Consider the following 18,064-nt stretch of genomic DNA (forward strand, 5'->3'; position numbering starts at 1 on the left):
GCTGAGAGTTTGGAATCTTCCTCTGTATCAGTAGGAGAAGAGGAAAGAACAAGAAAAGGAGCCTCTTATCCCCAAAGCAGTTTGGAGATGGTGGAAAGGAGGGTACTTAGCAATTCAGCTGAGGAAATGACGAGAAGGAAATTGTTTTGTGTCTCAGGAACTGTGTGGAATTCCAAGATAAGAAAAACAGTTGCTAATTTGAGTATAAAAGCAGGAAACATGATATACTTATTTCCTTTTATGCAAACACAAGTATATGAGGGGTTGTGTGAAAATTATTTTTCTCTTGCTGAACCACAAAGACATAAAATCAAAGTGCTTCTTTTGGACATACTGGCTTTTCTTCTCGCTCTTCTCTTCCTGTGGATATCATGGCTAATAACACAACAAGTTTAGGGAGTCCATGGCCAGAAAACTTTTGGGGTAAGATTTTCTTTAACTGTTTTTAATTTAAAATTAGGATGCAGAGAAATGTACTGCCTAAAACTTATTGAAACATTGGAAATCTCTGAGCCATTTTGTTTATGGTAAATCGATTACCTAAAGTTTTCATAAATTTATTACAAAAAATTTGTTCATATAAAATGTCCATAAAGTGGGCGATGAAGTCGTTCAAGGAGAATCTGGGCAACACATATAGATTATGGCTGGTGTTACAAAATAATGAGAAAATAATAGGAAATGCTAATTAGAAAGCAATAAGAATAAAACTGAGAAAAATTTTGTAAGTCATTGCTGTTCGGAAATTGATAATTGATTTGTTGGAAAATTAAGTTTTATTTGTCTTACGGTTATATAGATTATGTATCTTTTTTAATGAAACTGAGAATTTCTATAGAGATTATTTTAACTTACATCGTCAATGTTATATTCTTTAATTTCCAAAGCGAATCTAAATAATAAATCTGTACTGAAGGAGTGTGATGACATGATTAAATAAGAAATCATATTATGAAATTAGACAAAAAAACTGTAATAGAACAAGTGGAACTAATACCACAAATAACATTATAAAGAAAGCCTAACAAGGGGAAAAAAGGAACAATACAACAGTAGCTTTTGGCTGGGTTCAGACCTGGCTTCTAGTCAGTTAGCAGCAGCAGGATGGAGCTGAGGTCAAAACCACGAGTCTTCCAAGGCTGGAGACACAGGGAGGAAGGGCTGAGACATGAAATTGACACGGATGCTTGGGTTCAGGGAAATTTTAAAAATAAAGGGGACAAGTTGAGTTAAATCCAGAAAAAAACTTTAAAGGAGATAATGGAGTTTATGAAGAGATCGATAGCCCTATTTACTGGTCCCGAACAAATGTTTCATCTTCACAGAGAACTCTTTTAGACTTTTCGTTGTGATTCCAAGGTACGTTTGGGGAACTATCCGGTGAAAAATGAGCAGTGATGCTGCCTGCTCTGAACAACCTACCTGGTCGTCCACCATCACAGAAATCTGCATGGAAAGAATTAATTAATTCTTTTTTACCATCAACATTTATGTTTGTTTCAAGTCTGAAAATGAGGGATATTAATAAACATCATAATGTAATTATTAAAAAATTAAGAAAAAGAAAGTAAATTATACTTGCATATTGTAAAGAATGGCTTTGGTAATAAGTTATTCTATGTGGAAACCAATAGACAATAAATCTTTGAATTGTGGGAGTCTTACTTATATAGGTTTCTTACAATACAGTTTGCTGTCCTCCTTTACAGAGAAAGTGAATGTGCTAAACACGCTAAAAAATAGCTAGCGTGTGTTTACCCTAAATTCATCATTGCAAAAATAAGTAACTATATAGATTATTCAAAAGTAAAGTAATTCTTACTGCAAAAAATAATCTGTAAAAGCCAAATCAATTTTTTTCAGGCCATTCAAAGTTAAATTTCAGGTTTACTTAAAGACTTAAGGAAAAACAATCATTATCTACTGATTAAAACATGGATAATAATCATAAAATAAACCTCAATTAAAAACAGAATGTTTAATTGGAGTCTATTTACCAATCCTGAAAAATTTTTTTTAATATAGAAATCTATGCTTAAGAAAGAATTCAAACTTATTGTTCCAAAGATAGTTCCTAGTGTTTCTTTATCTTACTTTGTGAATACAACAGAAAATAGATGGAAATAATGAAAACCAGGAAGGGGAGTGTTACCTTGATAAGCATTAACAAAGCCAAACAAATATGTTGAGTAGATATAATGTTATAACGTTTGATGATATGGGGAAAATATATAAAAGATCACATTAATTCTTCTGGGGTTCAAGAAAATATCAAGTGTAAAATGCAAAGATGTAAATGTGAATATATGAAATGTAAAAATTTCCTAAAATATAAATGTTGATCTTTTAAATTTTTATTTCCTTTTTGTATCTAAATTGATATCTACATCACTGTCTCTGCAAAAATATTATTTGAAAATCTTATAAGGTACAGTGCAATACATTGCCTATTGCTTCCAAAATCAATTGTCTGCTTGGCACTTTGAATTCAGAGAATAGAGAAAGAAGAGTTTAGAAAAGCAAAACTTGTACATTTAACCATATGAATTTCCCAAACTTAGGCTGTATAAAAGTTGTTTTCCAAATATAATTTTCCTGATTTACTTTAATGAATGTTGAAAAATAAGATAATGATACCAGGTTATTACCAATAGTGATAGCTTGAATTTTTTTGGTGATCACCCATTAAACCTTATTAAATGTTGTGCAAACATTACAGTAATTAGTGCGAAGGTGGGCAATAAAGTTGGCCTGAGAGTGACAACACAGCTGAAGACCACCACCTTGCATTTCTCACTTTTGCTTTCTTTGATGCATTTCCCGTCCCTACAAACATCCCCCATGAAAGCAGCAGGAAACATAACCTGTGAAAGTTTGCTGCACTCTGCTTTAATGAAATAGACAAGTGTTGTTAAACTTGGTTAATTTTTTGGTATTCAGAATCTTAAAGAAAACCATTTGGTTATACTTCTTGCCTTGTTTTTCCCTTTTGGCTAGCATTGTGAAAAATTGGGGAATTTATTGGCTTAGGAACTTGCATTTATTCACCTCATTTAATCCTCACCAAAACTATAATGTCTGTCCTCAAGAAGATTACACTCTTGGAGGAGATTATGTGTCCATAAATATGCAAATATATGTCTATACTGTCATGGAATAATACAAGATAATGTACATTAAAATGGCAATGATCGTTATGAGTTAGAAAGACAAATGTGGCAGAAATTGTCCCTAAATCCTCCTTAGAAAAAAATCCTCCTTAGAAAAAAAAAATGAGGCTTTATCTGTTCCTATAAATCAGATGAGTTTCAAATAGGGAAACAATTGTAGGAAGAACATTGTAGTCATTCATTTTTCCTACATTAGCTTATTAACTCATCCTTCCATCCGTTTATCTATCCAGTTCATTAGTTTACTCAGAAGCATTGACTGACCACTCCTTATATATTAGTCAATACATCAGGTGTTAGTGAGATAAATAAGGTGTAGTTGGAAATTTCAGGGAGTTCAGGAGAAGTGTTATCAGCAAATATGCAGAAGTAAAAACACACAAGCTGTATTTGTGGAGAAGTGTGAATGACTTGAGAAAGATTTGTGTAGTTTTGAAAGTCACTGTAAATGTTTGACCTGATTTAACATAATTATTTTCAATTTACTTACTGCTTTAGGGGAATTGTCCTTTTTTCTTGCCTCCGCTGCTGAGGACTCTTACCATAAAATTTGCCTCGTATGGTCTGTGCAACATTTGCTAATGTCATGATTTTTCCTTTCTGGTCTACTGGCTCTTATTCACATACTTTTCCTTCTGTCTCAGTGGCACAGAACAATGTTGAATGCTCTCCCATCACCCTGGAGCTGTGGGAATTTGGACTGTATATCAGACCCCTAGACCTGGATATACTAATGTCCACACTTCCTCATTCCTCCTCTGCCTTTCAGGGACCCAGAATTTCTCAGAGGGGATTGTCATCTTTCCCATCTGGATCCCTCTAAGAAGCTGGGAATGGATACCAATTTCTCTGGCATTCCCTAAATCAATCTGTAGCTCATCACAGGCAGAGATGGAGTGATGGCCCCTTCTCCAGGACTCTTACTGGTCACATAGTTTATAGCCCTTCTTCTCTCTCCCAAACATCTCCTCTTTACACTGCTTCTGAAAGTTTACTTGTTATGGATTGAATGTTTATGTCTCCTCCACCGTTCATATGTTGAAACCTTAACCCCCAATGCAGTGTTATCTGGAGATAAGACCTTTGGGTGTAATTTGGGTTAAATTAGAGGGTGGGGACGCCATGATGGGGTTAATGGCCTTAAAAGAAGAGGAAGAGGTAGTACTCTTTGTCTCTCTGTCTGCGTGTATGCACTGAGGCAAGGATGTGGGTTCTCTCCAGAACCTGATCCCGCTGGCACCTGGATCTTGGATTTCCTAGACCCCAGAACTGTGAGAAATAAACATCTGCTGTTTAAGCCACCCAGTCTATGGTATTTAAAGGGCAGCCCAAACTGACAAGGGCATGACTCGTAGACCATGGTTTATTTTTCCCAATACAGTTCATTATAGTAAAAAGGTATGTTCTTGAGTCCTTTAGGCTCTTAGCATTTTGAAACTGCAACAAACAAACAAACAAAAACCAAAACACTTTTCTATGTCTCACGTTGTCTAGTGATTGCAGTAAAACAATTGGCTTTTAAGACTATCATCTATTCTGTGTATTTAATAATCCTATTACCAATTCTAAACATTAACTTTTTCTTTATTCTGGGTATCCTTGATAACAGCCCTAATCCTCTACCAGATAATTGAAATGGAGGATCGTTAGTTGATTTTTTGGTCAATCAAGTGCAGTCAAGGGCAGAAAACCTTGGTTAATAGCTGAAAATTTTATTCTTTAACCTGTGGAAAAATATGTCACTTAGAGACCTACCTCAGCAGATGGGAGTAAGTTGTTTCCAGAGAGGTTGAGGAGGGAGAAAGCTTTGCTGACCATGCACCCCAAAGATGTTCTTTATATTTCCTCTTCCCAAATTGTAAACAAATACTGACTATATTTCAAATTCATATCTTTACTTTCCATTTTCAAAACTCTTGGACATTTCTTATTAACAGCCTTCTAATTACTTCCTTTATACCAGTTACTTAGGAAGTTTGAATAACAAATGCTTTTCTTTAAAACTGCTGTATCTCAGTTCCATAGAGAGAAGTTTGAAGATTCATCTCTCACTGAACTCCATGCTCAGAGATTATGATTCAGTAGGTATGGAGCAGAGCCTAGAAGAATGTATTTTTTGATAGGTTCCTGACTTTAGAACTTCTGCATCTACATTAATGAGAGAAATTTGCCTATAGTAGTCTTTTCTTATAATAGCCTTGTCAGGTTTTGGTATCAATGTTATGCAGGTTTCCTAAAACAGAGTAGGAATTGTTTTTTATTATCTGGAAACATTTGTGTAAGAGTGGCATTGTTTATTGTTTAAATGTTTGAAAAAATTCACCAGTGTAATTATAGGTAGTACTTTTAATAGGAAGGTTTTAAATGAAAAGTCAATTTGTTTAACAATATTGGACTACTCAGATATTCTACTGCTTCTTTGATTGCTTTAGGGCAGGAATCGTATTTTCTAGGAATTTGCCCATTTGAAGTAAATTTCTAAATGTGTTAACTTAAAGTTGTTCGTGGTCTTCTCTCATATGTTTTTCTAAAATTTATTATGAAAGTGTTCAAATATACAGAAAAATTTGAAGAATTTTACAGGGAATATCCATATACCTACCGCCTGGATTCTACTATTAACATTTTTATAATATTCATTCTATCTACCAATCTGTTAGTTTATATTTCCAAGTAAATTGCAGATATCAGTACACTTCCCCCTAATTAATTCAGCATTTTTTTATTAACAGGAATTCAATATTTTTTTTTCTTTTTAAGGTCAAACATATATACAATAAAATGTGTAAAATGGGGCTTCCCTGGTGGCGCAGTGGTTGGGAGTCCACCTGCCGATGCAGGGGACACGGGTTCATGCCCCGGTCCGGGAAGATCCCACATGCCGCGGAGCAGCTGGGCCCGTGAGCCATGGCCGCTGAGCCTGCGCGTCCGGAGCCTGTGCTCCGCAACGGGAGAGGCCACAGCAGTGGGAGGCCCGCGTACCGCAAAAAAAAAAAAAAAAAAAAAAAATGTGTAAAATGATCAAAAATGAAGTGCACAGATCATAACTGAACATTTGCTGAATTTTGACAAATACATACACACCTGAGTAACCCAAACCCCGATCCAGATACAGAACATTATCTCCAACCCAAAAGTTCCCTAATGACACTCCTAGTCAATCCCTGTCTACATCATCCCCAGAGGAAACCACTAATATGTATTTATTGAAAAAAAATCTATGTATAAGTGGACCTGTGCAGTTCAAACCTGTGTTGTTCAAGGGTCAACTGTGTTTCTATCTTTGTGAGGTCTACTTTTTTTCCTATTTGCTATTACTCTTAGGGAATAACCCTTTGGAAGTCCAACTCAGAGTCTAGAATATTTCCCAGAGTCTATCCTCCTTGGTATTCCCTGAAATCCAGGATTTGTTTTCTAAGCCTACTGAGATTGCAGAGTTCTACTCAGGTTTTTTGCCTCTTCTGCCTCTCTTTACAGATCACTGTATGAGAGATTTTCTTTTCTCTTAGAATTTGCTCCCTCAAAGTTTGGGTAGGCCTCTGATGGCTTCAACCAGATTTAAAAACATATTTTTGATCTGTATTTTATAATTGGTCCCAGTGGTTTGATACATGTTAGTTTATCACACACAGAAAGTGATGGTCTACCGTGTTCCTTCTGAACATAATTTAACTTAGCTTCTACTCTAACAATACTGTTGACTATTTATATTCAGAGTATGACTTATGCCTTGTGACTTTGGTCAAAACTACTTCCAAATCTCCCAGATTTTTCCTTACTTGTCCTACAATTGAGTCTAGTTTCCAGTAATCCAGAAAGAAAAAAGAAAATCAAGGGTGGCAGTTAGGCATCAGAAGTGAGACAGGATAAAATTTACATAGGGCAGTCAGGGTAAGCCTCAATGAGAAGGTGACATGTGATTAAAGACCTGAAGTCACCCTTGTAGATGGCTGATAAAAGAGTTTCAGGAATAGATTACCACAAGCACAAGGCCCTAAATTGGGAGCACAGCTGATGTGTTTAAGGAATGGCAAACAGGGCAGTGTGGATGGAGCTGAATGAGCCAGGGAAAGAGTAGTGATGAGCACAGATAATTGACATCAAATTGGGAGCAACAGGGAGGTAGTAGAGTAGATAATGAGAAGTTGAATTGTGGATATATTCTGAAAACAGACCCAATAGGATTTTCCGGGAGATGAGATACACATAGGAAATATTTATTCTTTGTTTAAATTATTGTAATTAAAAGTTTTCTGAACCTTAAATATAATTCTTCCTAAAAACGATTTTTACTGAAGTCTTATTGTCTGAACCATCCTCCTATATACTCCAGGGTACCAAGAACAGCATAGCCTACTTCAGTGATAGCTAAGCTTAATGATTCTTACAATTGGAAAAGATTCTGTGAATTGATCAGTGTTCTGTTGTCAAAGATAAAATCACTTTTCAGATATCAGAACGATTCAACTCAAGGCCACTAGATGGTGACCTCTACTAAATTTTGACACTAATGGACAGAATTCTAGGTGTGGGTAAGATTTATTGAAAACCAGATTCAATATTAGAATCTTAGAATTAGAAGGGACTATAGTGACCATTATCATTAGGCCAGGAAGGGTCAAATGACTTGGGAAAGTTATGCAACCATTAGTAATCATAGCTGTCATTTATTGAGGACTTATGTGCCGGCCTTTTGGTAGTTGTATAGACACAGGTTACAAAATAGGATAACAACACTTAATTTATATACTATGCCCTGATAATGTTAGAGTTTGTTCCTTTTTTCCTTTAAGGGAGATCTACCTTTTCTAAGGCAATCCTTTGGTCTTTTTAGTTGCATTATATTGTAATTACGTGAAGTAAAATTATTTCCCCTTGATTCTACATTTTAAAAGTTTCTATTCTCTTTTTTTTCTTGAAATGAACCTTATGCTACTTTTCTCTATAGATTAACCTTTTGGAATATTTTATTTGTCAGAAGAGACTGTGGTAGAGAGGCTCAAACGGCATATACACTGAGACCATGTATAGGAATGCTTGTAAACTTTAAATTGAAATAGTCGAAATAAATATGTCTCTTTAATCTTATCTATTATATCTGCTTGTATCCTGAGATATTTAGAATCTTCCATCAGACCCTAGTGGTTACATTGGTTTATACACAAAAGCAAGGACATGTACTTTGCAAACCAGAGTATTTGTCTTTTCACTTTATGTCATACCTGAGTGAAAGCCCCCCTGACCAGTGCTAGTTGTCAGTACTCAATTATTAAAATAAATTGTGTTAGTTCTACAACATAAACCTTAGACTCTGTTTCAATATCAATAAAATTAGGAGACTGTGGGACTTCCCTGGCGGTCCAGTGGTTAAGACCCCACACTTCCACTGCAGGGGGCACGGGTTTGATCCCTGGTGGGGAAACTAATATCCTGCCCACCATTCAGTGCAGCCCCCCAAAAAAGTAAGAAATAAAAAATAAAATTAGGAGTGTGAGCTGAAACATTTTTAAGAGTTTGTTTTCATTGAAACCTTGTATCTCTGATTCTATATCTGAAGTTGTTGATATTTAAAATTCTCCAGTGGAGGCTGTTGATTTAGGAAAGTATAACTGTAGAATACATAATACTGCCTTACCATATTTTCCCCAAGTATTTCTGTCCGTAACAGGCTACTAAATCTGGTATTAAATTGATACAGTTTTTATGCATTTTCACTTTCATTTTAGATTAATATTTTCTTAGAACACACCAAAGAAATAAAGCATTCCCCTAATTGGGTTGTTTGACAGTTAAGTGATATAGTACACTTAAAATAGTGCCCGAGAACTATAAATTAAATTAATTGAATTAGAAATGCATATTACTGTTTACCACAATAATAAAATAAAAATAGGTTTGCATTTTATAAACTATATTCCTCCAAACATCAAAATTTTCTTAATCACAGTTTTAGTGAAACCTTTCTACCTTGGAATAATAGAAGTTCAAATTTAAAAGGAGCTTATAGTTTACCAGTGAAGTGTCTACCTAATGCATTATTTTCCTACTCAAAGGTATAATAACATTAAGATGGATCATAATATATCTTTCATTCATCTATTCTAAATAGGAAGACAGAATATCTGAGTGAATTTATTCATATTCTTTGATTAAAGTGTTTCTCACGGTAATCAACTCGCGGAATCTCTGGAGTATAAACTAATGAATAAACTCTTTCAGGGACAACTGATGACAATGTACAATAATAAATTATTCAAGTTATGTGCAATATGCCACAGAAAAACAAAGATTGCCAAAAACTCACTGAAATATGGTAAAGTTAGGTATTTTTCTTAACCAAAGAACCAAATTTAGCAAAATGCCTGGACTCACATACTTATTTGGAAAGAAGAGAAAGGACTGGGTTTTATGACGTATTTGAGTAGTTCATGATTTTTATTTATCTCTTTTCTAAGAGCAACTAAAACAGTTTTTCCAGTGAAATCCAGAATTTAGGTAGCCATTACAAGCAACACAAAAGTTAAAGGGACTTTATAATGATTATACTAATAATTAAAATTTGATCCAGCAAATCTATTCTCTGATAAACTATTATGGCATAAAATGGCAAAGACAAGTAAGTATAATAAAGTAAGCAGATGCTAAAATTTCTAAAACATAATTTAATCTGATTATTAAATTACTGCTAGACAATAACATTATCATTTACATCATGGGACAAGAGCGTCTAAGCCTCAGTTTATCACCACTACCCCCCTCAACGTCTTATTTCTAGGACATTAGGTGGTATGATACTTTGGAATAATTTTTACATTCTTTTCACTTTGGGTCTCTCATGACCAGGTTCTTTCCTATTCTTACTACAACTTCCCAGATTAAGCCATTATTACTGCATGTTTGAATCATTGCTTCACCATCCTCCCCGTTTCTCTGCTTTCAGTCTACCACAGATGTCACTACCTGCTCCATCTTCATCCTTCCTAATGGGTAATTTTGCTCAAGCCTCTTCTTTGTCCACAGTGGAGAGGTTGAACTTCTTGGAGAAGTACTCATGTTCTTCCATCATCTGACCCCCAACTTATTGCAGGTAAAGTGGCCAATGACCCACTCATTGCCACATCTAAAGGACATTTTTCTTATTTTAAATCTTCTAGAATGTTAACTCTACCAGGACTGAGACTTTATTTTCTTCCCTGCTCTTTCTGTACTTAGCAGTACTTGGTATCTAGTGTGTGCTTTATGTGTTGACAAGTGAATAGTAAATATCTCTGGGGCATCTGGTTGCTAATCAGTACTACCTAAAATTCTCTCCTCACTTTGATTCAGAGCTAGTAATCTCTCTTGTCTCCGTGGACCACCCTAATTAGCCCTTCTTTTTTTCCCTGGTGTTGACTTCCACCACCAGTTAAATTCTGGTCTTCCTGGAAGTTTGTTCTCAACTTGCTTCTATAAACATATTCCTTTCCTTTAGTAGAAGTGCTTTCCATGGATGGTTGAACTCTTGTAGCATGAAGATTCCCAGTTTTGCTTCTCTTTAAGTTCCATATTTATTTAACCCTGAATTCCAAATAGATGTCCCAGGGACACACACATTCAACATCTTCCTAATATCAGCTTCAGCCCCAGTTCTACATTCTCACATTTCTTCCCTGTTTGGATGAATGATACTAGTATCCACCTATCCACCCTCACCTGCCCACGCCAGAACCTGGGAGTCATTCTAGATTCATCCTTTCCTCAGTGTAGCAAAGCGTGTTTTTTTTTACTGGTTGACTTTGTGTGTGTGTGTGTGCGTGTGCGTGTATGTGTGTGTTTGGTTGGGTTTTACTGGTTGATTTTTATTTTTAGAAGATGAAGGTGGGGAGGGATTGTATGTCCTTTGTTTTAAATTTTCTTTTGTTTTGAAGAATCCCCAAGTTTCCCCTCAATCTTGCCTCTTCTTTCCTTTATTTTGTGGTTCCCCAAAAGCACCTAATCTTTTCTTTCTTTCTTATTTTAAACAGCTTTACTGAGATATATTTCACAGACTATGTAATTCACCCACTTAAAGTATACAATTAAATGGGTTTTTTTTTAATAGTTACAGGGTTGTGTGACCACCACCACAATCTGATTTAAGTACATTTTGTCCTTCAAAAAGAAACCTGTCCCCATTAGAGGTCCCTCCCATTCCCTTCCATCTCATCCCCTTGCCCTAGACCATCACTAAGCTACTCTCCGTCTATATAGTTTGTGTGCTCTGGACATTTCACGTAAATAGAATATAAAATATGAGATCTTTTGTGCTTGGATTCTTTTCTTCCCTATAGGAAGATTACTTTCCAAGACTGCCTCTTCCCATACCTATATTCACTTGTAAGTCTGTTTCCTATAGTCAGCGTGATCATGGACCAGTTCACCTTTTCACTATTTTTACAGTATTTCCAGAATTGCCCTTCTTCTCCATGATAGTTTGTGGTAGAAGTATGAGCGATAATTTACTGGTTTCTGCTTTCCATCATTTATTTATTTTTATTATTATTATTATTTTTGCGGTACATGGGCCTCTCACTGTTGTGGCCTCTCCCGTTGTGGAGCACAGGCTCCGGATGTGCAGGCTCAGCGGCCATGGCTCACGGGCCCAGCCGCTCTGCGGCATGTGCGATCTCCCCGGACCGGGGCACGAACCCGCGTCCCCTGCATCGGCAGGCGGACTCTCAACCACTGAGCCACCAGGGAAGCCCCATCATTTATTTTTAATTTACCGGTTTCTATTTTCCATTGCTTATTTTATTTTTAATTAATTAATTAATTTATTTATTTTTGGCTGCATTGGGTCTTCGTTGCTGTCCACGGACTTTCTCTAGTTGTGGAGAGCGGGGGCTACTCTTCTTGCGGTGCGCGGGCTTCTCATTGCGGTGGCTTCTCTTGTTGCGGAGCACGGGCTCTAGGTGCACAGGCTTCAGTAGTCGTGGCTCACAGGCTCTAGAATGCAGCCTCAGCAGCTGTGGCACACGGGCTTAGTTGCTCTGAGGCATGTGGGATCTTCCCGGACCAGGGCTCGAAACTGTGTCCCCTGCATTGGCAGGCAGATTCTCAACCACTGTGCCACCAGGGAAGTCCCCCACTGTTTATTGTTTAGGTAAATTGAAGTTTGAATTTTTTTTCTGTCTTCTAATTATGCTGAAGGCATGGTTTTGTATATTTTTAGTTGGTCATCTTGTTTTTCTCTATTGTGTTTTAGAAGAAACTTTGGAAAATTCTGATTTACATGGTTTCACTGCCTTGGCAGCCCAGATTTTCTATAATCCCTTTTTTAGATTCCAAATTTTGGGGCACTGATAAGTACAAGTTAATGTGGAATTTTACTGTATTATCAATAAGGCTAATTTTAGGTTCTGACTGTGTTTATTGCTTTTTCCAGAGAAAGCCTAACTCTATGAAATTCCAGTCTCAAGAAATTGCACTTTAAGGCTATGACAATATTATTTTGATGAAAGACATTTTTGAAGAACAATACTGGGTCTAGAAGATCTGTTATAAATCATCTTGTATTTCAGAAATCATCTTCTTAGTATAAAGAATGTATTGCTTAGATTTGACATAAATAGTTGTTTTAGAGGATTTTGATATAAGCATTTGTGATAATTGTGAAAATAGGACATAACAAATATAGTCTTATCACGGGAGATAAATGTGACAATATAAGGTGGAAAGACACTAAAATATATCCAAAAATGAATTATTCTTTTGTATTTGTTAATATTGGTTTGTTTTGTTATTTCTGCATCATAGATTTTGTGTATACAATCATAGATTACAACAAAAAACCGGAGAGAACTTTGGCAATCATAAAATCTAACTCCTTGATTTGAAGAAAGTAATAAAATAAGTGAGTCTAAATAAATTTTATAAAAATCACACAGTATGTTAGGAATAGAGCTGAGTTTGGCACCCTAAATCAGTTATCTTTTGCTGTGTAACAATCCACCCCAAAACATAGTGACTTAAAACAGCCATTTACTTAGCTCACACTTCTGTGGGCTGGCAACTTGGGCTGGGGTCAGCTTGACGGATTTTCTGGGGTTTTCTTTCATGGACCACACTCAGTTGTTGGGTTGACTGTATTTAAAATTCAATGCATACTGAGTTTTCCAAACAGAAATTTTAAAATTATATCCAGGTATCAGGAAAAATATGTTGAAATGCACAGAATTTGAGAGAGAAAGACAGGCTTTGGGATAGTGGGAAAATCAACATGACCTGTGGGTTAGATCATGGGGTAGAGGGTCGGTAAGTGTGGTGGGTGGTAAGGCCAGAAGGGTCTTCTAATATCCAGCATGCCTTTCGATTCAATGCAGGGTCTCTGCTACCCAGTTTTATTCAAGAATATGTTTTTAGTTCACAAGAAGAAGCGATAAGGTAGAATTTCCATTTGGGAATGGCATTTTCCCCTCCTCACAACAGGAAATCTGGACAAATACAAGTTCTGTGAGTTGGAGGATACTGGTGTTATAACAGAGATTCCATGGGGATTCAGGGGACAGGAATTTCAATATCACAAGGGCATGATAACAGCATGAACCAGGTTGGGAACCAAGAAAGAGCTCAGTAGTCTGCATAGGTCATGTCATCAATGAGTCAAAGATATAGGTGAGAGCCCAGGAGTTCCGGAAATATGACATAAATCAGTCAGCCCCCCAGGTGGTTCTAGCCCAGCACTTCCTGTCTCAGAATGAGAACAGGAAGTGAGGCATCATGCAGCCTGTGGGTGGAAGACATTGGTGGGGATGATGAAAGCAGACAGAGGAAAAGGCAAAGTCAATGTGACTATGAAATTTTTTTATCAATTTTTGGCACATTAGTTGCTACCATAACTCTAAAGGAAATAATCTCTGGACTATATTTGCAACTCCATAAAATTTATGAGCTAAAGAACAGCCTTTTTAAATAAATGAGACTTTTTAATTACTAATTTCTTAAAGATAATAAAATAGCATAAGCAATATGGAATGCTACAGTTAAAAAAATCTCATTTTGTATCCTTTATTCTTTTGCTTTGATAAACGGAAGCATATCCGCTTCATTTATTCATATCCACCTAGCACCATCTTCTATTTCCCAAATCCGAAATCGAAGTTAATCATGTAATCCATAGTAACTATTTGTATTTTGCCTATGTATTTAGTTGGACACCTATTTACAAAGCAAATTGCCTCTTTGTTTTCTTTGTTTCAGAGGGCGTTATAATGTCCTTCACAGTGTCCATGGCAACTGTACTTGTAATTGGAGGATTTATTTGGGCTTTGTTTGTTTGTTTCTCTCGAAAAAGAGCCAGTGCCCCCATCTCACAGTGGAGTTCAAGCCGGAGATCTAGATCTTCTTACACCCACGGCCTCAACAGAACTGGCTTTTACCGCCACAGTGGCTGTGAACGTCGAAGCAACCTCAGCCTGGCGAGCCTCACTTTCCAGCGCCAAACTTCCCTGGAACAAGCCAATTCCTTTCCAAGAAAATCAAGCTTCAGGGGCTCAACTTTCCATCCATTTCTGCAAAGTCCACCACTTCCCGTGGAAACTGAGAGTCACATGGTGACTTTCCCTTCATCCAATACCTCCTCCACCATCAACACTTCCCACAGTCTGGGCCGTCCTGATTTCCACTGGTCCAATCACAGTCTTCGGATTGGCCTTTCAACACCAGCCCCACCTGCCTATGAGTCAATCATAAAGGCTTTCCCGGATTCCTGAGTAGGGTGCTTTTGTTTCTCTCTTTTCTTGTCTTTTATTGAAAGGAAATCACAAATAGGCTAAACAGAATTTTGAAGACATGGCCCAAATGCCTAATGAGTTTCTAAGCTGAAACGAGCACACACAAGTTGGACATTACAATGTAAAACACATTTTCTTTGAACACATCTTTTTTCTTTGTCTCACAAAAGAATAATATGTTTCCAAAGAGTTGTATATTTATGTATTTTGTATTCGATGTGAGAATTACTGAAGATAGTGATTCTTACCTAAGAATCAGCTGGATACAGTATATATATTTTAGACTAAAATAAAAACTTTAGATATTTGTGGTTTACAATCCTCATTTGCTGTCCAGTGTGACTATAAAGGGGAAAAAAATCACTTAAAAGTGTATAACATTTTTTAAAAAAATTTCTATCCTAAGGCATTTTAATTTAATTTTCTTTAGAAGGACAAGTGCACCACATCACCATCTTGGATTTTCAATGGATTATAAGGACACAAAATGACAGAACATAGGAGATTCTAAAGTTCCTTTGATTCCACTCATTTATGAGAAGTGAGGGAAGCAAGTAAAGGAAGCTGAACTCAGTGGGTGTTGCAGATACTATAGTAATTCTGACACTTATTTTTCCCCCAGACTCCTTTTGTGCTTTCGCCAAGAATAGTTATCCACATCATTGAGGCAAAATCCTTGTTTTTACTCACACGGTGATTTAACATTTCTTTACTGTTGTGCTTATATTGCTATAAAAACAACAACAGCAAATCCAATTCATTTGATCTAAAAACAAATTTTAACACTGAGCTTACTGTTTTTTTAAGGGGTAAATTTTATTTCTTGCATTTAAAGCTAGCAACTGGGAAAGTGCATTATCTAGGGATCTTCTGCAACTTCACAGACAGAAGGGTTAGTGGGGAGACAGTCTTTCAGCCAAATAGGTGTTACAACCATGAAGAATCCTCCTTCCTGGATGGACTCATTGGTCATCATCTTTTATTTGCTTCTCTATGAATTTCAACTTCAGCTTCTGTGAAGAGTCTTTGCACAAAGGTTAAACTATGTCAAATGGTCCTTGGTGCAGATAGTTATTTAAGGAGTCCACCTCTACAGGTAGCCACCCTCCTAAAGGAAGAGAGCTTCAGGGGCCAGATGCCTGTGGCTGCCCTTTTTCATTTAAGGACACGAGTTCACAGGATTATTACTCAAAAGACCTGTGGTTTGTTTCTGATATAATGAATATTTAGCTTATGTTGCTGTTTGTTTCTCTGAACATTGGAATTTTCCGTGAAGAAAAATGTACTCTCATTGTAGTTTCTGCAATGCAGCTGTCCCAGCTAATAGTGTCTGAATATGGCTCAAGAGTGGAATAACTCTTACTTAATAAAAGATTCTGTATAGCATTTTCTTTGTTTTTTATTTAGCTTACATTTTCCATTGTTCTTCAAGGACAATTATGCTAAAAGATGTCTATAGTAAATGTCTATAAATAGATGCTCTCTAATGCAATATACCTGAAAGAAGAAAGAAAGAAGCAGGAAAGGAAGGAAGGGCAGAAGGAAGGAAGAAAAGAAAAAAAAGCTCGGATAACGAATTTGTTGTAAGCTGTTTTTGGACAAACTTGGCAGTTACCTTATAGCCACGTAAGGTTTTAAGAGATCATTAATTTAGTAACAAGTCTATCTTTTGCTTGTGAGTCATCCTTAATGTTTAACATGAGAAGTAAGTAAAGTGTATGGTTTTTGTCTAGAATTTATGCTGGGAGTAAAAACTGCTTTATGTCTCTCAAACGAGGAAAATGAGAGCAGAAATCCCCTGGGTATTTAACCATCTGGCAGAATTATTGCCTCCTCTCTCCCCAAGTTATGAAACAATTAAAATGAGTATCTTGTAAAAATTGTGCAATGTATGAAATGTGAAATTAAAGCAAAAATTGGAGACTTTTTTAGTTGTATTTGTTTTATTTGAAATATTTAGTTGATTACAGAATAAAATTACACTGGTGTCAATTTCGATTCAGAGTTTATTTATTGAATAGCCTGTGACGATTTCCTATTTATTTGGTATTTTAACTCAGTTAAGGCCATTCTCTATAAACTATTCCAGAGATACAAACCTTACTTTATCTAATAATGTATAACAGAAAAAGAGTAACATCACAAATAAAAGAAACAGAATTTTCAATGTATTAATACAGATGTAAAAATAAGTAAGTTATTTGTTAAAAACATTAGATTCTTACCTCGCTAGGTAAACAATTCTAAAATTATTTAACTTTTTTAGAGAATAAACTTTTTATTGAGATATAATTGGCATATAGCATTATATTGGTTTTAAATGTACAACATAAAGATTTGATATACATATATATTGCAAAATGATCACCACAGTCCAATCTAATTAACATCCATAACCACACATAGTTACTTGTGATGAGAACTTTGAAGATTTACTCTCAGAAACTTTTAGATATACAATATGGTATTATTAACTATAGTCACCATGCTGTACATTACATCTCCGGGGTTTATTTATTTCAGAACTGGAAGTTTATGCTTTTTTTGATGACCTTCACCCATTTGATCTCTCCTCTCTTCCCCTGCCTCCCATGTCTGGCAATCTGTTCTCTGATATCAGTAGAAAGTCCCATTTATTCATTTGGAATTTTGCCTAGCATATTCATGTCTTGAAGCAACTAGGAATAAATTTTTGAAACTAAGAAAAAGAGCCCTAGTAATACATGAAAACCACAAGCCAAAGCTGAAGAGCTATAGAAGTGTCTAGTTTTATTGCAAGTGGTGGCTGATTTACAGATAAGGAAGAAAAAAATCAAGCCAGAAATTTCCAAAATTAATTAGCTTCTGGGTAACGGGAGCAAAAGACGGACAGTTTGCTTATCTCTCATAGTGTGAGAGTACAGAACACACTCTTTTGTCTGCCAAACCCTCTGCTAGTCTGAAAACCATATTCCTTTCCCTGACTATCCACATGATTATGGCAGGAACAATCACTGTGTCAAAGGTAACCCCATTAATTGGTCTAGGAAAAGGCATCTGAAGAAGCAAATCCAGTGGTCCTTTGCAAAGGATATTGGGTAGGGATCCCAAGAGAGGCCAATATCTCTCAGATGCTTAAAGCTGTAAGAAGTAAAATTTAAAAGC

At 36.1% G+C, this 18,064-nt stretch overlaps 1 protein-coding gene across 1 annotated transcript; it reads left to right on the forward strand.

The window, feature by feature from the left end:
• Nucleotides 1-228: 228 nt before the first annotated feature.
• On the forward strand, nucleotides 229-16,912 carry MYCT1 (MYC target 1). The gene is made up of 2 exons (XM_004316237.4): nucleotides 229-423; nucleotides 14,388-16,912. Exons 1-2 carry the CDS (start codon nucleotides 372-374, stop codon nucleotides 14,897-14,899), a joined length of 564 nt encoding a protein of 187 aa, XP_004316285.2. The 5' UTR covers nucleotides 229-371; the 3' UTR covers nucleotides 14,900-16,912.
• The last annotated feature ends 1,152 nt before the right edge of the window (nucleotides 16,913-18,064 follow it).

The sequence above is a fragment of the Tursiops truncatus genome, chromosome 12 (assembly GCF_011762595.2).
Source record: "Tursiops truncatus isolate mTurTru1 chromosome 12, mTurTru1.mat.Y, whole genome shotgun sequence".
NCBI classification, from domain to species: domain Eukaryota; kingdom Metazoa; phylum Chordata; class Mammalia; order Artiodactyla; family Delphinidae; genus Tursiops; species Tursiops truncatus.